General features: G+C 47.5%; 1 protein-coding gene across 1 annotated transcript in view; it reads left to right on the top strand.

The window, feature by feature from the left end:
- The first annotated feature begins 4941 nt into the window (after positions 1-4941).
- MMP17 (matrix metallopeptidase 17) overlaps positions 4942-26525 on the top strand; it is a 50206-nt gene continuing 28622 nt past the window's right edge. Inside the window, exon 1 of the mRNA XM_053994236.1 lies at positions 4942-5217. Within this exon, the coding sequence (XP_053850211.1) occupies positions 5089-5217 (129 nt within the window). The 5' untranslated portion in view covers positions 4942-5088. The remainder of the gene's footprint in view (positions 5218-26525) is intronic.

Raw genomic sequence — 26525 nt, 5'->3', positions numbered from 1 at the left:
GTCTGGATGTTGTCATACATTCTAATTATGCTAAAGACACTAAGAAAAAATCTTCATCTTCTGCATGGCATGTATCGCTAGAAGATAACGACATTTTAGATTCATACTCGTCATCTTGGTGCACAAAGGTGAAAATATTTTATGTGCATTTGGCTGGAATGTATGTGGAAGGAAAACAAACTGTGTACTTGTTTACAGGTTTTTCCAAACACTGACAATAATGGGCAGATCAGGGAAATGTGAACATGCAAATCAGCTTTACTAGCATTTCTTGTTTAGCATGGAAGTTTTGTGCTAAAACAGACCATAGGCATCACTACTAATAGCTCTCTGCTCTGGGTGCCTATTTGCTTGCTCTTACTTACAGCTACTTGCAGTTATCTCTATTGTATTGTTATGCAAAGCAAATATTTTGGCTAAAGTGTCTTGAAATGCTGTTTTAACTGAGTCATTCATTTGCAATAAATGAAATATAAAGAATGTGTTTTGGAAACTGTGCTTAACAGAATTAAAATCATCATGCTGTTCCCTCCTTAAATAAATTCTATTCAGCAACTCACCTGGGTAATGAATGGCAAGAAAACTCCATCTACCCTCATATAGCTCTTATGACATATATGCAGAGTGAAACCTGTGCCATTGAAGCAGGGTTTTTTTGTTTACTGAAAAGGAAAGAGAGAAAGAATATTCACAGCTCAGTTTGTTACAACCAGGTCCTTTTTATTGCCCAGCTCTGCTCTCTGTAGCTGTAAGGAGCTGATGGCATTCACACAATGTGTTGCATTATGTTGGGCACAGCTTCCACTTTCCCAGGGAGAGTTGCTCTTCTATTACATTCGTTATGGTAAAGTGAAGTTAGCATGATTACTTAACATCTTAAATTCGATGCTTAACTTTGAGTATTTATACTATATACATTCAAATACAGTGTTTAGAGCCTCTCTGATATTTCTTTGGGTCTTGATGGTCAAGCAGTGTTTTATTAAAAGAGGAAGACTCATGCAATGAAATTAAACTATTAAAGATTCTCTCCCGGCTCTTTGCACCTGGCATGGCTGTGGACTCTTTTGGTCTTGTATTTTATGGCAGAAATCTGCCATCTTGCCTCTTGTAAGTGCTTGCTAAAGATGTTTATAAATATGTTGGGAATTACTTTCAACGGAGTAGGGACAAAGCAACTACTCATCCACTGAAAGTAATCCTTCACATTGCAGGTTCTTGTGGTGCAAAACTGATTGAGCTGCTGACACAGCACAGGTGCCAATAACTAATACCTGAGCAGACAGGGAAACAGGGCATTGAGATCAACAGAGGTCAGAGGTTGGGAAATTCATTGACATTTGGCCCCCTAAAAACTCTGAGGCTTTTGTGGGGTGAGAAACACATGTGGAAATAATATTCTCTTGCAATATGCAAGTTCAGCACATTCTACATTTGTTGAAAATGGATATGCTATTGCATTTAATGCCACAGGAAATAATCTAAAAAGATTAAAGCACATTTGACATGGACCAGCATTTTCCGTTTGGCCTGCTGTGAATCGGCTTAAAACACCTACTCGGACAGAAACTGAAGATTTTTGTCCCTGATGTGCTGCTGGAAGAGAATGACTTAGAAGGGGAACATAAAATGGTAGCATGTGCCCTAAACTTGTGACTCCTTGAAGTTAAGAGCAAAACTTTTCCAGCTGGAGTGGGCTCAAGCCTTTATCTTTGGTCCATCAGCTCAGCCACTGCCCATGATGAACATGTATTCTTCATTGCCTGCTTTTGAAAAATGGGATGAAAGGTCAGTGTGGATCATGCAGCATCTTTCAGAACTGCAAGGAAGGCAGCTGAGGTAACCTTGCAGCTACAGCCTGATGGGGCCAGCACAAGAGAGGGGGCACTGTGGATGTGGGATAGGGCCAAGCCCTGGAGCTGCAGGCTGCCTAGCACAAGGGCCCGTCTGCCAGACAAACTGTGCCCTGCAGAGTGGCAGAGTGTTCTGAGTTTGTGCTGAGCGGTTCTCAGAGGACCCAAAATCCCTGGAAAGCATTTTAAGGTGCTGCTGAAGCCTTTGTCAGCGATAACTGCAAGCCCATTACATGTCAGCGAATTTGTGCTGTCAGTTTTCACCCTGCCAAGACTGCCAGCACAGAAGCTGCCCATCCCGAGGGGAGAGCTGCAGGTTTGTCCCAAACTCGAGGATTCTGCCACACTGCTGCGCACTCCTCCCAGCCCTGTCCGGCTATGCTCCCTCTGCCTTCCTCCCGAGGATGGCTCTGATCTGCCCACAGTCCTGTCAACTCTTGAAAGAAGTGGTTCCTAATAAGAAGAGATTCCAGAGCTGCTTAGCAGGAAATTACAACATGTGATGTTGCTAAGCAATCTCAGACTGGCTTGACTGTCTGGAAAAATGCTTCTCTGTTGGAAAACCCGGAAAAAGTTGAGGGGTGGTCGGTGGCTGCTGCTCAGAGTAGAGGAGTCGAGAATAGAGCAAATAACGGTCGCGACTAGTGTGATGGTTATTGAAAGTGAGAAGGAGCTCTCCCTCGAGAGCAGCAGCAGCTGCGGGCTGCAGGGGAGGAGGCGATGCACAGGTTGGATCGAGTCCTGCAGACTGGAGGGGGATGTACAGAGATGGAGAACCATTCCCTAGAGACACGGGCTTTGTATCAAAGTTGCCATGAACATCCTTCCACAGTGAATTTAAATGGTTGTTGGAAATGATACCAAGTTTAATTATTTTACATAACTTTAGTCAGGGGTTTTGTTCGCCTTTGTCCAGGGTGGAAGGAATTGAAGTTTCTTTTCAAAGGACTGTTTCACCAGTCGAGGTCTGATCACCTGAACATCACAACAAGACTGGGAATAGTATGCATAAAAGATAACGACCATTAACAAACACCAACTCCAAACATCAAACACACACACCCACACACCCCGTCCCCGCCCTGCCTCCAGCATGGTCGGAAACACCTGGTCTGGGAAAAGAGAGATAAGAGAACAAAGAAGGAGGACCTAATGAATATCGAAGGCAAAGGGATCAATAACCAGTAGGAAACAAAATACTAAGAACTCTGTAACTTGGGACCAATGAACATTGAACCAATAATTTCTCTGGGTTTTGACTGTATGTGAAAAATCTAGTAAAGATCATGTGTGGCAGAATGATTTTCTCAGAATTACAGATCACAGAATAATTAAGTTGGAAGAGACCTTCAAGATCATCAAGTCCAACCCATGCCCTAAACCCCTTCCTTAATTAAACCATGGCACCAAGTGCCATATCCAGTCTTTTTTGAACACATCCAGGGATGGTGACTCCACCACCTCCCCAGGCAGGCCGTTCCAATATTTTATCACTATTTCTGTGAAAAATTTCTTCCTAATATCCAACTTATATTTCCCCTGTCACAGCTTGAGACTGTGTCCTCTCATTCTGACATTTGTTTCTCTTCCCAACCAGGGCAATATATGGATGAAATTATTTCTGTTGCACATCTTGGCCAGACTAAAGTAATGCCTTAATTCTCTACCACTGAAATTGCTGTTGGAGAGTTTCTGGTTTTCCCACAGTTTTGGTGACATGGTGAGTGGGAGCTATCAAACCTGCCGTTTAGAAACCCTCTCTCTGTGCCTGTGAAAGCTGGTCTAAGAAGCTGAACTTTGTTTTAGTATGGAGCAAAGCTCTCGAGATAACAGCTCTTGAGCTCAGGCAGCTGTTGGTGGGGCTCTGAGCCCTTTAATTCAGGTGTTTCCCCTCTGATTTCTCTGGTGCTGGAGCAGTAACTTCAGTCCGGTTCACAGGGACACAGGGTAGTGCAAACTCACTCAGAGGAAGTGAGTTTTTCCTGACAATTCTCTTTAACCAATTTCTTTCAGACAAAGATTTCTTCTTCCCTTACCCACTGGTTTTCTCCAGTCCTGTCTGATATGAAATATCTCCAGGAGCAGCTATGGTTCATTGCTGGATTAATCTATTTGTGCAGAAGATGTCATATCAATGACCATTACAATTTTGCCTGATCAGCACCTAGAAGCAATTTTTCATCTCTGTCCATTCTTCATTATCTCCACATATTATTTATCTTAAAACAGGAACTCAAATTTTATTTTAAAAAACCCCAAATTTAAAAATCATTTGCAAAGCTGTTGAATGTATTAACATGCCAGTAGGAACTGGGGAAGGCAGATGCTGAGTAGGAAGTACATGTTCATCCTGAACTAGCAGGAACTGGAGCTGTCAGGGTGTCCCCTGCCATCTGGCCTGTCGGAGCATGTAGCAGATTCACAGCTCTCGAGGGAGGACACGCTGTAGAGGCCATAGGATCCCATTATGCTGCTTATGGGGACAAGCCAGACATTTGTCTCGCTGAGACAGGATGTCAGTGGGGGATGCTACAACCACGCGGTCTTTCCCATAGCCCCTTAAAAACTCGAAGATGAAGCTGGTACTTACAGAAGTGTTGATGTTTAAAAAAAAAACAACGTGTCGGAACCCTGAGGGATTTCAGCCAGACACAGATACTAAAACGGGAGGGGACTGAGCCCGCTCCTGCCCGTGCGGCGCAGAGGGAGCGGGCGGGGATCGTAACCAGGGCTCGGCGCCGCGGCCACACCGCGCTTGCGAGCACGCTCCAACCCCGGCGGAGCTCTGACACCGCCTCCCTCATTAGCATCCCCTCCTCCTCCGCCTCCTCCGCCGACCGGCCGCAGAGGGGTGCATGGCAGCGGCGCTGGAGCCGCGGCGGCTCTCGGCAGCTGCAGCTACCGAGCCGCGCTCTGCTCCGTGCCAGCGCCTGCAGCAACTTTGCCGCTCCGAAGGCTGCGGAAGCGAGGCGATGTAACGGCGCACCCGGCGGCGGAGCCTCCCCGGCAGCGCGAAGCAGCGCAGAGCAGAGCCCCCCCCCCCCCAGCCTCTCTTCCCGGTGGGGCGGAGCGGAGCCCCCCTCCTCCATCCTCGGCGGAGCGGCGCGGAACGGAGTGGAGCTCCCCCCCTCCTTCCCTCCCCGGCGGCGCAGCCCGGGGCGGGAGCGCGGATGCGGCGCGGAGCCCGGCGGAGCCCATCGCGGGGCCGGGGCTGGGCGCCGCGAAGAGCGGGGGGATGTTGAGCCCCGCCGCCCGGCACCGCGCCCGCCTCCGGGAGATGCTCCTCGTGCTCGCTCTGTGGCTGGCGTGGCAAGAAGTGCCCGCGGCGCCGACCCCCGCGGCGGAGGACATCACCCGGGGAGTTGTGAGTTACCCGCGCCCCCCTGCTCCTCTCCGCTCCCCCCGCCACCCGACTCGCCGGGTACTCCCCCACCTTCGGGCATCGCGGGCCCACGCGGCGCTGGGCGAGCTTCGGCGCTCCCTGGCGCGCCCCGCTGCTCAGTACCCCCTTTGCCGCCAGTGCCCTCCGTCCTGCTCCCGCTGATCAGGCCCTTTTACACCCGGTGTCCTCTCCAGCATTGTCTACGTGGTGCCGCTCGTTGCAGCTGGTGCCCCCCGCGCAGACGGAAGGGTCTGTTTTTCCCCCCCGCACCCAGTGCCCCCCACCCCATACCCTCTGCACCGAGCCCTCTGGAAGCCAGAGTCCCCCTCCTTAGCACCCAGTGCATGGTGCCTCTCCTGCATCCCAGCCTGGTGACCCAACTTTCCCCCAGCCGAGGGTCGTGGGGCCTCACCAGCTTTCACGTGATTTCTCGGGCTATTTCTGAATAGTGATTTCTCGGGCGCTGGGAAAGGGCTGGCCTGTGTCGAGGGCTCCCTGCCTGCCGTGGAGCCACACAAACCCCAGCAGCAAGCAGGGTAAAACGGCACGTTTGGAGACAGAGCGATCCCCTAGGATTTAGACATGCCTCGGGGATGTGTGAAGGGCTGCTCTGTGCCGGCAGCAGGTGGAGGATTGGCTTCATTGCGGGGGTCTGCACAGCGTGGGCATCCTTGTGGTCCTGCTTCTCTCCTCACAGGTGCCTGCTTAGTCTGCAGGTACATAACAGGTTTCAGTAGGCACAGAGAGCTTAGGTCACGTCTCTGCCAGGTCACGGTGCCAGCAAGTCTATACAGCTTCACCCTTCTGAGAGCAAAGAAATTAAGGGTTTTCTCCTGAAGGAGGAGAAGTTTCTTGTAGCTTATACCAGTTGTAGCTCAGAGACGCCCCGTGACTATATCAAACCTGCGTGTCAGAAAGCCAGCTGTGGCTGGGTGTGGGCTGGCAGTCCTGGGGCTGGATCCGCCAGTTTGGAGAAATTCCCTGAAATTTAGTGCATTTCGAAATGCTGCCAGTGCACTGCTGTGAAGGCGGGAGGGAGGAAGTGTTTGCTGCATGGTAGGGTTATCTGATGAGGAGGGCTCGCTTAGAGCAGTGCACCAGGACGCTGCCTCCACCACCCAGGCTCCGGCTCCAAGCGTGTGCTTCGGTTCACAGGCTCTGGCTCAGACACCTGCCAGGGAAGACAAAGCCTATCGTTCTCCATCTGTTCCTAGGAGAATAGAAAATGTGGTGAATATAAAGTATACCTGCATCCTTATGGTGCATTCACTTTCCTCTGTAACCAGATGTTAAAGCTGGAATTAATATTTCATGCAAACAGCACACAGATTGATGTATTCTGCCCCAGTCAATTTAACTCAAACTTTGTCTTTGACCTGCTTTTACCCTCGCTAACGAATAAGCTGCACTCAGCTTTTACAGGGTAAATGCTAATACTCGAGGGGCTTATTAGTTACTGATGACAACTTTTAGGCATTAAGGTACTTTTTTTAGTCCTGGAATAGATTTGAGCACTCTCTCCAAACCCTGCTGAAGACCTGGGGCTGCCTGGCAAAGCAGGTGCTGGGGATGGTGGTAATAGAGCAGAAGTGAACTGCAGGAGAAGGAGGTTACATTAAACCAAGACTTATTTAGGCTGGGAATCCGACATTTAGGATGTATGGTTGATGTCAGAGTGCTGTCTGCCTTCTGTTGATGCTCTTGCTGGGGCAAAGAATCTCTCCAGCTTGAGACAGCATTGGTGGGTTTCCAAAGGGACTGAATATCAATCAGGTTTATGCTTATGCCCTCTACTGAGCAGCAGGGAGCACACAAGCCAGATATTTTCAGAGGTTTTCTTAGAATACTACCACTCTCAGGGAAGTGAGAGCCTCAAGAATGATTTGACATCCACTTTATGAAGCAACTACGAAATTAAAGATCTGTGAGGCATTTCAATCAAATATTTGAAATCTAGGAAACATGACACCATGCCAATAGAAAGCTCTGCTAACCTTGGAAAATTATATCCAGCACTGTTTACTCTGCAGTAAACAGAACACAGTGTCAACAGAGCTTTTATATCCCAAATGCTCACCCCTTGTAACCTAGAGGTTTTCAGTGTTGAGCTGGACTGTGCCTCTGAGCTCTGTCTTTCTGCTCCACTCCTGCTTGGAGTTTGTTTTAAATGAAACAGTGGTGGTGGGCCAAATTAAAGTTCAGCAAAATGAAAGGGGGCTATAATTCAAAGGCAGTTCTTGTTAGCATGCTGCCCAAAGCAACGTAACATGGAATGATTCTCCAGATTTCATTACTAGTGGAATATCCTGCCCAGTTTATAAATCTAATTCGATTCTCAATGTTTTTATTGTTCTCCATTAGCTGCCCTGACAAAGAGAACATAAAATAGCTGACGGAACAGAGTTTGACTTGAGTGATTCCACTGAATTTTAGTACACCACTTTTGAGATTTATGACTTTGCATTTTGTGCTGCTGCCTTTACAGTAAACCCCAACCCCTCCTCACCACAGCATTCGCAAATTGCATCTTTTTTATGGCTGTTGAGCTCGGATGTCTCAGGGGTGCAGGCAGCAAAAACTTCCTATACACTAGTAGTAACTTGGTAATGAGAGCTCTCATTTCACTGGGCTTTGTACCAGGTCTGGGAGGAGGTCTACCTGCAAGCTGTGCTTTTCAGAATAGCTGGCATGTGAAGCCTGAACACTGAAGGTGCTGACCTGGAGATTGGCTGGTTTGTAATGGAGCTGGCTGTTCCTGCAGGTAGCTCCTGCCCACTGGGCTGCATTGCTGCTGTTGTGGGACATGGCTGTGCAGGGCAAAACCTGTGGCTTGGCCATGGACTGATGCCTGAGGCTGTGCAAGCTTGGCCCCGATGGAGATGTTTTGCCTTAGGGAGTTGCTTTGCCTGGCACAGAGGTTGCCAGAGAGGAGTTGATAGTGGGCTGATAGTGGTGGCATCACTGAGATCATCCTGTGTAGACATGGGCTCTGGCATCAGCGGCTGAGGGATGCAGGCGTGCCAGGAAAGTTTTAGTTTGGTTACAAGAGCGTGGGTGAAAAAAAGAAGACTCTGACTGGCTTTTTCTTGACTTTGTGCCCAGGGGTGAGAGGGAAGGTCTATGTGTGCCCCCAAGGCGTTTCTCCAGCTGGGGATTGCTGGGCATTCTAGGGGGCTTTCGTATGCACAGCCTCCTGCTCACAAAGCCCTGTCTGTGTTGTTCCCAGAGAAGTTGCTTCCAGGGTTTGGAGGCATTTGCATTCATCGGTGGAGACCAGGACTCGCGTCCTTCTCCGCCGTTATCCCAAGAGGCTCTTTGTTTAGGGCAGGGCCCTCGCCTTTGTGGCCGCTTCTCATTTGAATGACAAGGATGCATTTGTGGGCAGAGCTTGGTGGCACAGAGCCCTTCGAGGCTGTGCCCTCGTCCCCCCCACCTCCCCCTTCCTCCCGCTTGGCTGTGGTGGGCCAGGGGAGAGACAGAGGTTCCTCTGTGTCCCCATGTCAGGGAGCAGCAGGACAGGAGGATCAGCAGTTTCCTATGAGTGTGTGCCCTGCATCTCCCAAGTGCCAAATTTCAGAGTAGAAGCCAGCCCAAAACTCATCCTTGCTGTTTCTGGGGTGCTTTCCCAACCCTGAGTAGGGGTAGGACCATCCTGCTACCCATGTGGTGCATCCTGGTCCAGCTGCCCTCGTGCTCCCATCTGCCCGGAGTCAGCCAAGAGCTCCCCTAAACTCCTGCATTTAAGTACCCAGTGGGGCATGTCCCTGAGACATGGCTTAGCTCCTGATTGAAGGCTTGGGGTAATCAGCCTCTCAGAGTAAAATCTTTGTACAAATGTAGGCTGTTCCCTATATCAGGAGAAAGTACTGTACTTCTTCTGTTTCTGCTAATGGGGAAATTAAAAATGGATAATTTCAGTTGGAGCTTCATTCAGCCTTCTAAAATGGTGAGGCTTTAAGGACAGAATACTTAATAGAGTCCCTAAACAGCCTTGGAGAGAGGAGCTTTGCTTGGCCCCTCTGCCATTAAAGCACTTCATGCCTTCCCACATGGAGCAGTGCCCATCCCGGGTCCATGAATTCCCTTCAAGAAAGCTGAGCTACCATATTAAAAAAATAATAAAATAAAGTTGGTTGCATTTTAAAGTACCTCTTGAAGCCAAAGTACAATGCAAACCAAATTGACAAAAGGCTGTCTGGAAGCTTTCAAACAGCCGGGTTGCTGTGAAAGCATTTAATCTGGTATTAAAGGCCTAGTTGGTGTGAGCTGCTACTTCCCTTTCAGATTTGAGACCTCCATGTACAGTAATGCAATTTCCTCCTGGGCTTGGCTGCTATTGTGGTCCCAGCCGTGGGAACTAGACAGGGTAGTCAGGCTAAATTACCCACTTCAGTGAAATTCGGGAAGTGTTCAGAGCCAGTGGATTAAACCTTGCTGCCACCAGGGACTTCCCTACAGTTGGTGCTGGGGATGGAGCAGTGAGCTCCTGCACTGGCATAACTCTTCATCCTTGGTGCTGTGTTGGGAGTAGAAGTTCCTGGCTAGTAGGCACCCCCTTCCCTGGGGGCAGCATGTAGTGGAGCTGTACCTCCATCTTCTCCTTTTGCCCCTAAAATCTCCTTGGGTGAAGGGAGATAGCTGCCTGTGTGACTCAGCCTGGATATTTAGTTATTCTTCCTCCTTAAATTAAACGTGCAGAGGCAACACCAAATGCAATGCGTTCCCATCCCTGCCCGGCATTGGCCAGGGCTCTCCTGTTTTGGTGTTGGGTGTGACTCACCAGTGGGAGCGTGTGTGTTGGCTCTGTGGAGGACAAGGGGTGACATGGGTGATGTACCCATGAGACTGGAGGACAGAGCTGTCTGTGACACCCTGTTTGTCCTGGCAGGTTCGTAACTGCCAGTGGCGGCTCACTGTGACTCATCATCAGGGCCATGCACTAATTTCTCATTATTTACTCATTGTCAAAAATGCTGCAGGAAAGGGGCTCTGTGGCTCCAGGAAGGGTCATGCTGTGGTTGAGGGAACCTTTATTTCTGGACGCTGTGGCAGCAGCTGTGTACCCTGTGTGGATCTCATGTCCTGGCTGGCCCTGTGGAGGTGACAACATGGAAGGGAAAAGCCATCACATCTCAGCTGCTGATGAACACGGGCCACCACATTGTCACTTTTTAAAGGGTCTCGCTCAGACTAGAGCATCACTTGAAAGCTTAGGATTTGCTTTCAAAATAACCTGTGATCTGACAGCAACAGCTCTCAAAATTCTTTCTTTTATCAAAATCACTTTAAATGGGTAGATTTGGGAGTTTCGGAATCTCTTGCTGCTGCACACGTGCCAGCTGCATCTTCTTTGTCCCAGATTTTTATGAGGATTGTCTCTGTTTTCTGGGTCAGAGAATTAAGAGATTTGATGTTATATTAAAAGAACCTGCACCAAGCCACATATGCAAAGTTAAATCCAATGCAAAACAAAGCAGACATGCCAGGGGCGAGGGGAAGGAGCTGCTGGAGGACCAGAGAATTTTAGATCAGAATGAGAAACCACGTTTGACAACAGGTTTGTTTCGAGGGAAGACCTGACATGGAGTAATTGTCAACATTCACCGAGGAGTGTGGTCTTCAGATGGGATTCTGGCTTTTTAATTAGCCATGATGATTTAATAGAAAATAACCCAATTAAATCTGAGGAATTTCCTGCATCAGAATACACCATGTGCACAGAAAATTGTTCCTCCAAGAAATCTAGAGATGACCTACAGCTCCTGGTAACAACAGTCCAAGTACAGTGACTTGGGAAATGGCAGTATATTCAGGACTTTTTTTCATACTGTTTTTATAAGAGGGAGTTTCTGCCTGTTTCTGATGGTCTATGATCAGGCAGAGTTCTTCACACCAGCTCACACTCTGTTTCATTCTGACAATATTGATCTTTTGAGTGAACAAAAGCAATTTTACCTGTGTCACAGGGCCCTTGCTCCAAGGTGATGAACATGTTTAGATTATGTTTTCTTGTCATATAACAAACACCAACTGGCATCTCTGTGGTTCAGCTCCCCGCTGCCAAAGATCATCCAACAGCGCCGGTGCTGCTGTTACATCTGGGTTTGCTCTCAAATCCAAGTGTGTTCTACACAGCCTGCTATACACATCCTTCTTTAAGGATATAGGACAAAAGTCTTCCTCATCCAAAACAGAAGTGGGAGATAAGTGGACTGCTTTACTCACAAGTTTGTCTTTGTTTGTGGAGGTTGCCTGTCATGCACCTTGGTGGGGGCACTTAACCTCCATGCAGCTTCCCCGGGGCTTGCATCCAAAACCACCCGGCTCTGGATTTTCCACCAAATGCCTCTGGCTGGAGATGGCAGACTACCAAGAGATCAAAAGAAACTTTAGGGGCTGCCTGCAGACTTGGGGAGATTTCAGTGTCCAAGGGCTGAAGAAGCAGGTCTGAGGATGGTGTTGGGACCAAGGGAGCAGCTGAACCCTGGAGGGGTCCCAGGTGGGATAAAAAGATGAAAAAGACTAGTGTGTGAGGAAAGGGTTCCCACGGAATCTCTTTTGGGAGGAAAACCTGGAAACACTCTTCTGAGGAAGCATCCACTTGATTGGTACCTGTAGACTTTCCAAAATACTGAAAGTTCTAGGCCATAGTGCTTGTTCTTGACTGTCTACATATCAGTTAACCCTTCATGAAGATTTTCTTTTCTCAGTGAGATACTGTCATGCAAAAGTGCTACTGCTGATAGTGTGGTTGAAGTACATCTCAGGAGACAGATTCTCCTGCTTTCCTCAAAATGGAAGCCATGACTTCACTGAGCTGCTGGGTGACTCTGCTGGGCTTCTCCACAGCTATAATTACCAAAAACTTGGATGACTGCTGGGATTAAAGGTGTAACACAAGAAAATGATCCTTTAGTCTTTCTGTAGCTATTGGGAAGTTTAGTTACGGGATCCCAACAGAAGCACAAGGAGCAAAATGATACCATGACTGCTAAGAGACAATCTCACCATGACTCCAGACCTAATTACCTGCAGCACTGGAGGTTGATGTATTTGGTCTTTGGGAAAGGGTGTCAGGTCTCATTTATCACCGAGCAAGAAGAAAACAGCAGTCTCTCATGTTTTTCTTGAGTCCACCACATGCTATCTCCTCTGGAGATAGTACGTCCATTCCACATTAGTCATGTCCTGGCTGGTGCTTGGTCAAGGCTGTGTCTTTGACAAGGCTTGTGGTGGGGAGCATGGGAGCTTCCACCCGCCCCTTAGGCTTGTTCCCACCTTGTTGCTTCTGTTTACTTTGTCATTTTTGTCTTGCTGTCGTGCTCACAGTGTCCCTCTGGCGCATCTGCCACAGCAGGACAATCAGTGACGATGCTCAAGAAGCATTTTTCTCCTTTGATAAACTCTCTGCATTAATCTGGCTTTTATTTTTCTTGTTTGTTCTCCATTTTGATGCTGCTAGGCAAATTCCCCATTGCTCTGTACCGAGCCATGCTTTCTCTTCCTTTGCATCTTTCACGTCAGAGATGCATTTTCGTTCAAATTGAGAGGATATTGGATTCACAAATGGGAAATTCCTTACAGACACACCTGTGAAATGGCAACGTGTTTTATATGAAGGCACAGCTAAAGAGAGGTAGATGGTTTGGGACTTTTGCCACATTTATTTTATGCTGCAGCACTGTAATCCTCCAGGTCTGATCAATGAGACTCCAAAATGAGGAATCTTGCCTGGCCTCAGCCGGCTCTCAAGTGTACAGCAATCCAGTCCTTCCTCTCGGGTGGGATGCATGTCACATTTCATGACAGAATGACAGGCCTGTCAGACAATCTGTTGCTGTTTTGGCATTTCTGATACACCTCGTGCTTTGGTACACACTCAGTGTCCAGAAAGATCAAGATAATCTAGAGGAAATCAACTGTCATGCTCCAGAGTCCTGTATGGGCAGTGAAGAGGCCAACACTGATTTGAGCAGTCTTCTACCTGCTCACCTGGGTTAAAAACTCACCCAAGAAGACATTGAAATTGTCTTTCTCCACCTAAAGCCCACAGCATCAAGGGCCTGATTTGCCAGGTTCTGTGGCATGAGGTGTAGTTCCTGACCAAGTGGCTTCATCACTCCCTGAAAGGTGACCTGGGCTCTGAGCTCCAGGTCTCAGAGCCAAAAGCTTCCTTTGTGAAGGGTATCCAGTCCAGACTGGATTTGGGTGGCTTTCTTGTGTTTCTCATTCACATTTTTATTACTGGGGGAGGGAACAGGGGGTTACTGTCGCTGGTTCATCTCTTGCCAGCAAAGTCTTTCCATGCATCAGGGTTTGCCAGGAGCCCAGCACACCCTTCAGACTAAGTTCTTTCCCCAGAGGAACAGCTCCCAAAGGTTCATGCTCCCTGCCTGGTGTGTGCAAAGGGATGTGGAGGTAGGAGAAAAGAGGTGCCAGTGGGAGCCCCTTCACAACCCCTGAGGAACGCCTGTTCCCTTCCCTGCAGCCCCTTGGTATTGGCAGAGCTATTCCAGAAACACGCTTTTTTGAGCAAAAGGAGTTTATTTCTGAAATAGCAAACGTCGTGGTGAGTCACGGCACCAGAGTCGAGATCTCCTGGGAGATCTGCATCAGCCGCTATCCTTCTTCAGACAAAACCCTGGGCGAGACCCCGGCCCCGGCTCCCGCCGCCACAGGTCCCGGGCCGGGCGGCGCCGCTCGGGGGGAACATAGAAGCGTCTCGTCGGTGTCTTGCCGATGCCCTCTCGTGGAAACTAGGAAAATAGCCGAGAAAATATGCTGGTGCTGGGCAGTGAGCTGGGCGTGGTTAGAAGGCCACCCGTGGGAGCAGGGAGAAGTGCTGGGTGGTCCCTTGGGGCTGCACCGTGCTCCCTTCAGCTGCAGCCGGAGAGCCTTTGTCACTGCTGTCAATGGCGTTGACACTGTGGGAGATGCTATTAACTGAGCATGGGGGCAGGCTCAAATCCTCCCAGGTCTCAAATCCTGCATCTTGTGTACACCTTTGGTAGCTGAATCCCTGTATGGTGACAGCTGTCTGTGCTTTAAATGGGTGAAGTTCCCCAAGTGCCTCTGCACTTCCTTGCTGTTGTTCTGCAGTAATTCCCATCTCCCTCATAGCAAACACCTTTATTAACAGCAGTACAAACTTTCTTCTTGATACAAGCACTGAGCCTGCCAGGTGTCCCCTGTTAGCCAACTGCAGCAGCTCTGCTGCTTTTCTTGAGAAAACATCACACTGCTTTGGTCGTCTTCCAAAAACGTCAGTGGGGGAATGTGCCCAGGGGACCACAGGACCCACGTGCTGTGACGTGCTTCACAAACCCCAGCCCTGAGTCATACGCAGCAGCTCTGGCTGCAAAGGGTGGTGATCAACAGTGGCCCTGGAGCAAAACTGCGGGTGCCAAGTGGCTCCTGAGTCTGCCACCCACCTTGCTCCCAAGCCTCTTTGTAAGAGCTGGCAGAAATGGTGCTGTGCTGGGTAGGAAATGCCAGCCCAGCACTGTCAGTGTTTTCCATCCCATCCTCTGTTCTGGTTTTCCAGCCCTGTGGGGCACTGCTGAGCCACATGCTGCTCTCCCATCGCTGCTGCAGAACAGCCCTGGCAGTAGATCTGGCTCTGCTGCCCAGGAGCCCCATTCCCACAGCTCCCCCAAGTTCAAGTTCTCCTTATCTTCTCCATGTTTTTTCTTCTATTTAATTTATTAATATCCTTTGAAATCTGTTTCTTTTAAATGTCTAAAGAATTTTAACTGTTAAAACCAACTTGTCTCCTGTATTTTCCAGACTTGGCAGCTCCTCTCCCTTCTATGCTTTCCTGGAAAGCAGTATCTATAAAAGCCCATCTGTGTTGGGTAGGCCACCAGTACCAGCGCAGGATCATCAGAGGTGAAAGGAAGCCAGAGTTCTGGGAACTTTGTGTGCAATTTATCCAGAATCCTTGTGGTGACTTGCTGTCCCTCCTGCATCGTGCCTGTCTGTGTGATCACAGATACTCATTTTGCTTGTGTGTTTAGAGGAATCAGTTCTTTGGGTAAGGACATCTGCTACTTTTTTGTAGATCTGCGATCATCTCTCAGCTTGTAGGTTATCTAGACCAATACTGTGTCTGAACTCTGACAGTCCTGAATTAATTTCCTTTTGTGGAGGAACAGTAATATATTTCTAATGTTCTGTTGAGGGAATTCAGTGTTGGGAGCCAGACTTGTTCAGAGCCAGGCCTGAATGGGGACAAGGAGCTGAGCTGACCTGCTCAGAGAGGTTCTGATCTTATTCAGAGCCAAGAGATGCAACTGCAAAAATTTAATCAGCATTGCAAACCCCTTCAAAAAAGAGTTTCTGGCAAAATTGCCAGCTCTGCTGTGCAGCACATAGGATGCCTGATTGGCCTCCACAGGGGTCTGTTACAGAATAGCAAATGTTTCTTTACCTGGATGGTTGCAAGAACAGCAAACAGAGAAAATCAATATGGCATGCTCCCCTTCCCCATGGTAACCTTGAACCCTAAAGAGCAAACTAATTGGCATCCAGGTGCCCAGCACGTCACCTTGGGGTGCTCCAAACAACTGGAAGTTGCTGGATAGCAGCAGGGAGTGGGGTGACGTGTTGGCTTGGACAAGACAACCTGGGGAAGGGTTCAGTGTCTCATTGCTATCTGTGGGTGATGAAGCTGGGCTGGTGGAGAGCCCTGAGTATGGGCTGGTGCAGAGGAGGACATCTCAGTTTGCAAATTGGACATAGATTGTTTATAGCAAAAAAAAAAAAAAAAAAAAAAAAAAAAAAAAAAAAAGTGACTGCTGTAGCCATGACTGAGCCTGGAGAAATTGTAGTAATAAAGGCAGTGGCAGCTGGAGTAAAATATGACCCAGCTGGTATCCCCTATGAGGATGAGGGCAGGGAGAATTGCTCTGTTGAGAAAATCCCAATACCTCAATTTTTCGAGGGCTTCAGGTCTCCATCCACATTGTTCTGGAGAAGGAACTCATTCCTGGGGCACTCCATTGTGGGAGCATCAGCACTTTCTGCTGTCATTGTATTATCACAGTCCAGACAGGACATGCTCAAACCATCCTAAAAGTAGGTGACCAGAATTGGCCAATCTTTGGTGACTGTGCAGAAACAGAGCTGCTCAGCTGAGGAACCACTGCTGGTTCTCAGCTTACCTTATTTTTCTAGGGCATAAGGGCCTATTGACCAGTGAAAAGGGTGATTCTGCTCCTAATTAAGAAACATAAGGCAAATTAGTTGTTTCCATAACGTCAAAACAGCAGAGGGAAGCTGGTGGGCTCCAGTCTCCCCAAGCCTGACTTGCTGGTAGTGCAGCAGGGCAGACAGTAACCTCAGCACGAGCAGCAACTGAGGCAACAGCGAACAAATCCTTTAAGGACTCTCCTGACATAAATAAGCATGGAAAATAAATCACTCCCAATTTCTTTGGCCTTCATTACTGGAAGAGCAGAGAGTGGCAATGACAGAAAGCCAAGCTGAAGTGGAACTCATGAGACAGAGAAGCTGTGATAGGGAGAGCATCAGTGCTTGAGAAACAATTGTGTGTTGGAAATGGTTCACTGCTTAATAATAAAAATTATTATTTTCATTAATTATTTAATTTATTATTATTATTATTATTATTATTATTATTATTATTATTATTATTATTTTCTCTCCTCACTATTCCTTTATATGATTGGGCATTTTCCAAATCATTCCCATGTGACTGGAGAGCTCAGGGGACTGTATTTCACATTTCATAATCTGTGTGACTTGATTCAGTTGGCCGTATGTTCAAACCTCATGAAATTGGCCAATTTTGCTGATGTTTATAATAGATTATATCCATCTCCTACCATCAGTTTTGCAAATAACCATTTGTTGGCTTCTTAAAGTGTTACAGATAGAGAATAGGCTGTGGACTGCCAAGGAGAAGTCATATTTAAAAGAGATAATATGTCTTCTGTGTGAGCTCAAATGAGGAAATGGATGTTTGTGAAGCTCTTTAAAGCATGGTTATGTCAAGAGCAAGAAGATCACTTTTGTTTTTCATTTGTATGCAAGGTGAAGAAAGGACGAGACTTATTCTCCTCCTCTGAACTCTTACAATCTTCCACCATAGAAATTGGTGATAATTGCTGCAAAATGACCTAACTGGGTCAAGGTGTAATTTTTATTCTTGAGTATCTTTCACTCTGTGAGCAATTTGAATGATTTGACTTTAACACCTTGGCAACCCATCACTGGAACAAATAGAAATCTGACGAGCAGATGCTAGTGCAGAGCAGCATCGATCAAGGCTGTGGGAAAGGCCAGCTGCTGCCTTCCTCCACACCCAAGGGCCTTTTGCATTGATTCACCTCTGTTTTGGGTAATTGGCTTTTGCACATCAGACTGAGAAGTGCTCTACAAGCTGCTCCTTTTCTTCCCTCACTTCTTCTTTCTGGGAGATTTTCTTAGGTTTGAAGAAAGAAAGGGTGAGTTTTGATTTGCAGGGTGAAGATGAACTTTGAACAGCAGGGTGAGGGTCCTCAGACTGCACTGGTACATAGGAGTGGGACAGGGCTCAGCAGCCTGGTGACCCTGCTCCTGGCACCAGCCACAGCCCTGGGGCTGGGACAGTGTGCTGTGGAGTGGGTTGAGATTTCCTGCTGTATGTATGCAGTCCCTAGTGTCCCTGCTCACAACTACAGCTCTGCCAACCACCTCCCCGGGACAGAAGAAATGCCTGTTTAATTACTGCGGCTTTGATTTTGACAGCACAAATTTCCCTTGCTGCCTTCTAACCTTCACAGTTTCCTGCCAGCAAAGATAAAGTCCCTTTGCAGAGGCTGTTTGCTCCTGTTTGCTGCCACACTAGATAAAAGCAGGGAGAGGAGCAGAGAGCAATGCCTGCCACAGCCATGGGACCTTTGCCTGAAAGTCCTGAGGATTCCAAAGCCAGGAGTTAACCCTGCAGCAACACCTCTTAGTTGTGTATAAATGGGGCTGGAAAGATGGGGGCTGTGATTTGGGATATCCTTGGCAAAACCAGCGAGCCCTTTGTTTTTTGGGGCCGGGAAGTTTTCAGCAGGTAAGGACAGAGCTTGCCCACGGCACCTAGAGCAGGATCCTGCCTGCAGGATGTAGAATTGAGTCATCATGGAGCAGGCTGGCACCGGCAGTCCCAGGGGTGATCCAGAGCATTTCCCCTTACTGACATTAGCAAATGCTCTGGGTTTGTCTGTGGGAGGGATTCAGAGGAAACTCATCATCCAGGTGGTCATTCAGATGAAGTTTTGCCTGCAGCTCATTTGACACCACTAGCTGCAAATGTTTTGTCACCATGTTGCAGTACCAGTTTAGACTGTTTTCCACACTCTATTTAATGCCAGCTGTGGTTTCATTAGCATCACTGGCAAAACCCAGTGGTACTTTGGAATATGTCCTAATTTCTCATCTTACTGTAGAGCAGAAGGCTTGCCCATGCTCCTTGCACCACACACGTGGAAAAGCAGCAAATCCAGAGTGACCCCATAGCAGGTGGATGCACTTACCTCCCATTACCTCCCATTACAGAGCTGTCTCAGCAGCTCCTTTTACATCGTCCCCTGAGCCCAAGACAGAGCACTGGGGTCTAGGGGAAGGGTTGGTGGAAGCAGGGGCTCAGGGAAGCTCTCTACGTCTCTCTCCTTCTACTGAGCAATGCAAAAATTATCAGTTTAAGGAGGTCTTGCCTCAGTGATGGAGAAGCAAAAAGGTTCTTTGTGATGGCAATTGGGCTGATCCAATTTGGCAGCTTGATTCAGCAATCAGTAAAATATGCACTTTATTTGATAACAGCTAATTTAGTCACATGCATAAAACTTAAGCACCTGCTTATTCCCATTGACCTCACTGGGCTTTAGAGACAAATGCTCACTGTAGCAGGACCAAGAGAAAGGAAAATAACCCAAGAAAACACAGCACAGGCTTCCATCTCCAGGTATGTATTGCTTTAACTGATACATTTTTAATACATCTTCACTGGGAGGAATAAATGCAATGAAAAAGTAAAACGTAAAAGCCCAGCTGTGTGGATACCTGTGGTGAAAGTCTGACTTCCACTGAGGTAGAGGCTATATGGATGAATTTGGTTTTAATTTCATTCTATTGGAAGGAAAAACAAGGAGGCAGACACATGAAAAATTAAGATGTGCTTCATATCTTGTGTAATTAGCAAAGCTGACAAACATAATTAGAAAAATTTGTCTGTTAAGCAAACACTGATTGTGGGTGAGGATGACTAGCAGTATTTCCTCCAAGAACAGCTGGAGGTGAGGGTCTCCTGACTTTCAGCTCTCCTGAGTTTATTTTGCAGGGATCCTGGTACTAAGCAGCTGCTCTCTGTACTCGAGAACTACTTTGGTTGGTGTCGTTTGATGTACTGTAACAACTTCTCCATCCTAAAAATACGATGTTGTGGTGCCAAAGGGCTTTGACAGGGGAATGTTCCTGCCCAGCCCAATCTTTGTAGCTGGTTATGGGTCTCCAGGGCAGAGAGGACTCTGCAGCTGGAGGTTTCTTTCCTTTCTCTTTGTGCAGCTCGCAAGCTCGTGTTGCAAACTCAGTGGCAGGCTCTCCTTGCCTTGGTGCATGCCAAAGACTTCTCTTTTATTTTGATAATCACCAAGAGATGTTTTTCTTGCACAAGCTCCTCAGCTGCAGCTTCTAAATGAGCCTGTATAGCGTGGAGGACCTGTATATTGCTACCCTCTGGGTGCAATACTGGTGGTATGACATTAAAATAATCAGATGCTGAGAGTTTTCAGTGGCCTCATTCCAGGACTGCTGCTTTTAGAAGAATTGGTGCCTTGTTGTGCATTAAATTATTTATAATTTTTCTGTTGGTGACTGGATTTGAGAATAAAAATGTATATGTGAGAAAAGGTTTTCAATAATGAAATAAGGTAACAAAAGGATAAAGCCATTATATGCATAATTAAAATTATACATAACTGTATCTTCTTTATGTAGTTGCTTCAGCATCTCAACTAACTTGTTAGGCTGAGTAATCAGCCCCCTAGTCTTCCCCCTGCCTGAGTTTGTCTCCTGCTGTTGCTAAGGTTGCTGCAGAGCTGCCCTGGGTAGGGCCCTGGCTGGTCCCTTGGGGACAGTGGTCCCATCTTCCCCCTTTTCCCCAATTTCTGGGCTTGGAGAGTGGGACATCATATGACAAGGCAGAAAGAGTCTTCAGTTTGCTCAATAAGCTGTTTTTATCATATCACTTCAGTAGTCTGTTCCTGTTTCAGGTGTCAAGATGCTCAGAGCCTTCTGAGGGTGCACTAAGCGGTTCAGACATCCCCTTATGAGAAGCAGTAAATCTTTTCTCCTTGTCTATTTCTTGGCATGATGTAGAGCTCAGACACTGAACTGCAGGAGGCTAGACTGGGAGTAATTTTCTTAGGATAGGGAGCTCTCCCTGCAGGCATGTAGTTGATGTGCAGACAGTGGCTGTTGGAAGAAGCTGAACCAAAAACCTCCTTAAACACTACTCTGGAGCATCCTGTACCCGTAATGGAAAATGCAATGTCCTGCTCCTGTGGGGCAGGTTTTCTGTGAGTGGTGAGGGAGGGATCATGGCCCCACAGGTGCCTTCCTTGGGTACAGAGCCCCGGGGAGCATCTGGCCACACTGGACCTGCTCAGTCACTCCTAACAAACCAAGGGGACAGGGAAGGGCAGTGCCTGAGAATGCTGCTTTGATTTGCTCTGGGGTGCCTTGGAGACTCATGGCCAGAAAAGCCACAAAATGAGCTTGAATAACAGCATAGTCAGCTCGCTCTTTAATTTAAAAAATGTGGTTTCACCACTTCTCTAGCTGGTCCCAGCTGGAGCCAGCACTGTGGTAAGTGTGCAAATACAAAGAAATATAATTTCCTGCAAAGTTTCAATTTTCCCTCGAAGCCCAAAGTCCTGCCAGTGCCAGACCCCATGAAGGGCTGCACGTCTGGCTTCCAGTACGTCAAGATACATAAAAGACTTGTGAACCTTTGCGTTGACAGAGAATAATTTAAGCCTTAACCTTCCAAGTTGTGTGTCTGAGGGAGCCTTGCTGCAAAGTTCACCCCTGTGTAACATTAAAATGCACTTACTCACTGGGGCTCTCAGGAGGGCTTCTGTCCCTGGATGCTCCTCATTTACCCACTGCATCTTTCCCTGCAGCTTCACCTGCCCAAGTAGTAAGGAATTTTGGCTTTACCTCTGCTGTCCTCAGGTCCCTGGTGTTGTGATGCCTGATGCCTGCCCAGATCCTGCCTGCATTGGCCAGGAGGGTGCTCAGTCCTGTTTGCTGGGGCTGTGTGCGGGGGGCGAGTGGAGGCTCCAGCAGCAAAAGGAGGCTGAAGCCACACACTTAAATTATTTTTCTTGCTGTTCAGATCAAATACGTCTTGAATTTACTCTGCCTAAAGTTGTTTGAACTTTTCTTGTCCAAAGACTTTGCTTGCTTTCCCCTAATAGTTTCAGTTTGCTATAGTGGAGGATTTATTGTTGGAGATGCTTTGCTCAGGATGCTCAAGTTGGCAGGGATCATCTGTAGTCTTCTGGGCACAGGCAAGAGGATGGGTGTGGCAGATGCAAAGGCAAGGGAGCAAGGAACCACATGCCTGTGTGACAGTATCTGATCCTCAGGGGGAATCATTGTGGCTTTGTGGGCAGCGTCACCCTGGAGCACTTGGGTAGCCAAGTGGGATGCGAATGCTTCATATGGGCTGTTGCTGGTGGGGGTATAACTGCACCAGTGATGATCCTGGATGGCACAGCACACCATGGGAAGATCCCAGGCTCTTGCAATGTGCCTGCCCCTGCCCGCTGAAGGCCCGGGGTGTTGGAAGACATCAGGAGGTGGTGGGCTTACACCGGCTTGGTAGCATCCACGGGGATGAGGCTTATCCCAGCACCAGTTCCTTCTTGGACCTGTCTTGGGTTTAGTAATCCCTGGAATGCAGGTGACTGCTGCAGCTTTCTATTCAGCCAGATCTGCACTGGGGTCTCTTTGTTTTTGGCTGACACTTGCCTTCTCTTACCAAGTAGTCTGTGATGTCTTTATGAGGGTAAGCCATGCTTTCTTCCTGCCTTCTTGCATTTCCTAACCCACCTTGCAGGCTGCCTTTCCACATGCCAGGCTTTGTGGGCGACCTGGTGGTGCCTGCCCACCCCAGCATCCCACTGCATGGCTGCCCAAGCTGTTATGTGTGTTGTTTATGCCCTGAGAGCTGGGAAGCTGCTTTAATGCTTCTTCTAGTACAAGATGATGGCATACAATGTGCTCACTTAGAGCAAACAAAAAGTCCATTATAGCGGGCCCTGCTGGGTTTACTATGGGCATCTGCCTGCTGCTGCCTTTGTGGTTGTAGCTTTTAGTCAGATTAAATTGTGTCAGAGCAATCTGAATAGATTTTCTTCTGTTCGTCCCTCTTCATCCATCCATCTATCAAAGGATGCCTTTTGCAGACATGTTTGTACTCGCACATGGTGTGAGCTGTGGCCATGGTTGAAGTTGGGTGTGACTGGGATAATGGAGAAGGAAAGTGACTCCTCAGACCTGGGTGGTCACATGTGGGGGAGAAATCCTGACTGCTTTTGAGCTGTGGGAGTTTTGCACTGGTCTCAGAGGAGCTGAGATTTCACCCTTTCTTTGCCTGTGTCGTGGGGACAGGACATTTTCATGCTCATTATCCCAATCGTGGTTTCTGTTCCCTGTCCTCAGTTTGTTTTGTCTTCCTTCCCCCCCCCCGGCTGGCTGCTGCCTTGCTGCTTGGCTTGCTTGCTGCTTTTGCTTGCTGCTTTTGCTTGCTGCTGGCTGCCTGCTTTGCTGGCTCTGTTTTCCTCTCTTTTTTCTCTGCCTTTCGCTGGCTTGCTTTTTTGCCTTTTTTTTTCCTTTTCCCCGGTTTCCGTTGTTCCCTTCCCCCCCCCCCCCCCGAAGACATCGGACCTACTCCGGGCAGGAGCTCCCCCGGGGTCTGCGAAAGAAGCTTCGTACCCTCTGCGGCGAAGAGAGATACAGCTCAACCCCCTTGGACTGGTGAAAACATCTGTGGTCATCCTGGGCTATTTCTCTTGTGCTGGGGAGTGTTTTTTGTTGTTCCTTAATAAACAAGTTTTTTCCACTTCCCCTCTGAAGGAATTCCTCCCGAACCCGGTGGTGGGGGGAAGTTGCGGAGGGTTTGGTTTCCTATAAGGGGCTCCTTTGGAGGTGTTTTCCCCTAATTTGTCCTAAACCAGGACAGCCTGCCCTGTTTCTCCCTAAAACTCCCAGCCCCTGAAGCGAAGGTTGTGGCAGTGGAAGTGCTGGATTGTGTTCAGTGCTGGCCTGCCAGAGAAAGACGGGATGGGAGGAATGATGGGATCGAGAGAGAAATACAATCTTCTAGCATTTTTCTGTTCCTGACATGGTGATATCTCGCTGGAGGAAGGATGAGTTCTGTGTACCCTGTGGGACAGCAGTCTCAGAGCCAGTGATACTATCGCTCATTGAGGCATATTATTTATCCCGTTGCTAGAAGAATGTTCATTTTCATGCTGCTAGATTAGCAATGACAAATATGTGATGGGCAATCAATGTGAAAGCCTAAATTTGCATTAACTTTGGGGCGTATGTTTTGATTTCATTGGTTATTTTACCAAGAACAAGGCTAACTTGGTTTAATGGCTTGATCACTCAACTTGTCCTAATTAAGCTTTGAAAGTTGCAGCCCTTTGAGGAAGGGGTCACGTCCTACCTTGATGGCTGCTGTTGGGGCCCTGCTTGGGGACAGCTGTCTGCCAAAGTGGGTTAATTGCACCACAGCATCAGGAGATCTGCTCACACCAAGATGCCTGTGCCCTTGCTATGGAAGAAAATAAACAAAACAAAGCTAATTGATTATCACAGCTAGACAGGTCTCATTATCTAACCTACTTAATGCTGTTTGAAAGCTCTCTGTGGTACCCTTGCTGGATGTACCCCAAAACATCTTCTGAAAGGCAGGGCTGGAGCTATAGAAAGCAGCAGGTGGAAATACCAAATTGTCTCATTCCTGTGGTAAAGAGGGGAGTAGCATGTACTGATATTTTTATGGCTCTCCTGTGCCAGCTGCCATTTGAGCACAGCAGCATCCTTCCTTTGGCAAGCAAAGCAGGAAGAAGGACAGGATTCACCCTGCTCTCAAGGAGGAAAAAACTAATTACCTGCATTTCTGAACAAGATCATTGGTGGTCAAAGCAAAACCCTATGCCATGCAGTCAGCAGAACCTGGTGCTTTGCTTTGGTGTCTCCAAGGACATGCACATTCTGTTATCCTCAACCTTTCTGGCAGATTTTGCTGGTCTTTCTGTTGTAGTATCACCATTCTAAGTCCTTGAGTCCCAGGGTGCAGCAGCCATGGCCACACATGGGTCCTCGCCCCTGTGTCTTTCCCAGCTTTCAAAATTGGTATGTCAGCAAATTGTGGGCAGTTTGTGTAGTCCAACTGGAAGTACCTATAGACTCTGCAGTGGCAGGGTGATGCTGACTGCATTTCTGAACAAGGTTTAGTAGGAGATGAGATTGTTCTTGTGGTATTTAGGGAAGTAGACAGCAAGTCTGGGCAGTTGTCTCCCATATAGTTAATAAATGGTACTTGATAGATATAGCCAAAGAGAGCAGTGGCCCACTCAACATGCCAGGGCATGTCTCTGCTCCTGATGAAGAGCTGTCCTGGTGTTGCAAGGAGAAGGAGTCTGCTTGTGACGTGATACAGATGGCCACTTTGACATTTTCAATCAAATGTGTTGACAGACCTTGTGTCATGAAGCTGTAGAAGTAAAAATATATGGTCCTTTAAAAAAAAAAAAAGAAAAAGGGCAAAACAAACCTGACGTGATTAAGTGTATCCAATTTACCAGATGGATTTTTGCTCTGCCATGCAGGATGCTCTCTTCCAGGAGTCTCTCAGCATTTCATATTCTGCTTATGTAGGAATGTGAATTCTCTCAATTTAATGAGTTTGATTGGTATCAAAAGATAGTCTAGAATGGTTCTTGCTGGAATGGATCTTTGGAAGGGACCAGAAGTTGAATTTTTGCATAAATCTTCCAAGCACAGAGTAGTGGCTGGCCATAACTGCAGCTATCTGCCTCAGCCTGCCGTCACTACCAACACATACAGCCCTTACAGAGGGGGAAATGTACTTGTAGCAAGGATTCAGCAAGATAAAAACATTCATCTTCCTTTACTGTTTATGCTATATGGGTTATGATGCAAAAGTCAAACCAAGCCAGGGAAGGGTTTGGGAGACCAGCAATGCTGGGGCAGTCAGATGGGATCCTTTTACCTGGCTGCCAAAACAGAGACTTACACAACTGGAGGGATTCCCAGGTCCTTGATGAGGAGAGGGGCTGGGACCCGTGTCCTTGGCTCTAACTCTCTTGTGGGAGCGGCTGTTGCTGTTTGCCCAGCTTTGGTGGTCTGGTACATACATGACTGGTGCTGCATAGTTCAGCATGACTTTTAATACCTAATGAAATAACACTGTTTACAGATGGGCAAATTTATTATTCCTTAAATTAGCATTTGGGGCGAGGGAAGTGCCAGTAAAAGCAAGTCCTGTATTGAATGTTTCAGCTCATATGCCAAAGTCAGGCACTATATAATTTGAATCCTTCTGGGGAGAAGTGTAATCTGAGGATTTGTTTTGTCTCTGCTCTGTTCTGGTTGTTTTCTACAAACAACCTGAGTTTGGTCCTGGGTTATCATCAACAGCAGTTCTCACTGAAAGCAGAATCATCTGGTAGCCACAGGAAAATGCTCTGGACAGGTCATAACGGGTTAAATTATTAATTACAGTTAGTTTGTTTTAACAATTAAAGATATTTTTTTTTTTTTTAGTCACATTTTGAAAATTGTCCAACACATTGTGGTGATGCAGGGCTCTTTTTTTCTATCTGTGGGTAATTTCTTCCAGCTTATGCAGCCTGTGGGGTGCTCCTGAAGTACTTCTGCAGAGTTCTTGGTACTTCCATCTGAGGGTGGTTCACCTGAGAATTGTGATATTATTGCTTCCTCTGGTTTAATAGCCTTGCTTGTGAAGCCAGAAGGATCCCTTTTGTTCTGTTTACCAGTTGCCCACAGCATCAATAATTGTTTGAGACACTTGTACAGCTAATAGAAAGAACCTGTCAACAAGAAAAGCTCATTGTAAATACCACTACTGAACAAGGTTTAATGCTTTAAAGAGACCAGGGAAAGCAACAAAGCCGACCAGAAAGTAAATGTGTTGTTCCTGTAGATCTGGGGACAGGAGACATAAGTAGAGCTTAATT

Source organism: Vidua macroura, chromosome 18 (genome assembly GCF_024509145.1).
Source record: "Vidua macroura isolate BioBank_ID:100142 chromosome 18, ASM2450914v1, whole genome shotgun sequence".
In the NCBI taxonomy this organism is placed as follows: domain Eukaryota; kingdom Metazoa; phylum Chordata; class Aves; order Passeriformes; family Viduidae; genus Vidua; species Vidua macroura.
The sequence above is the reverse complement of the archived record's forward strand: the minus strand, read 5'-3'. Positions and strand labels throughout refer to the sequence as shown.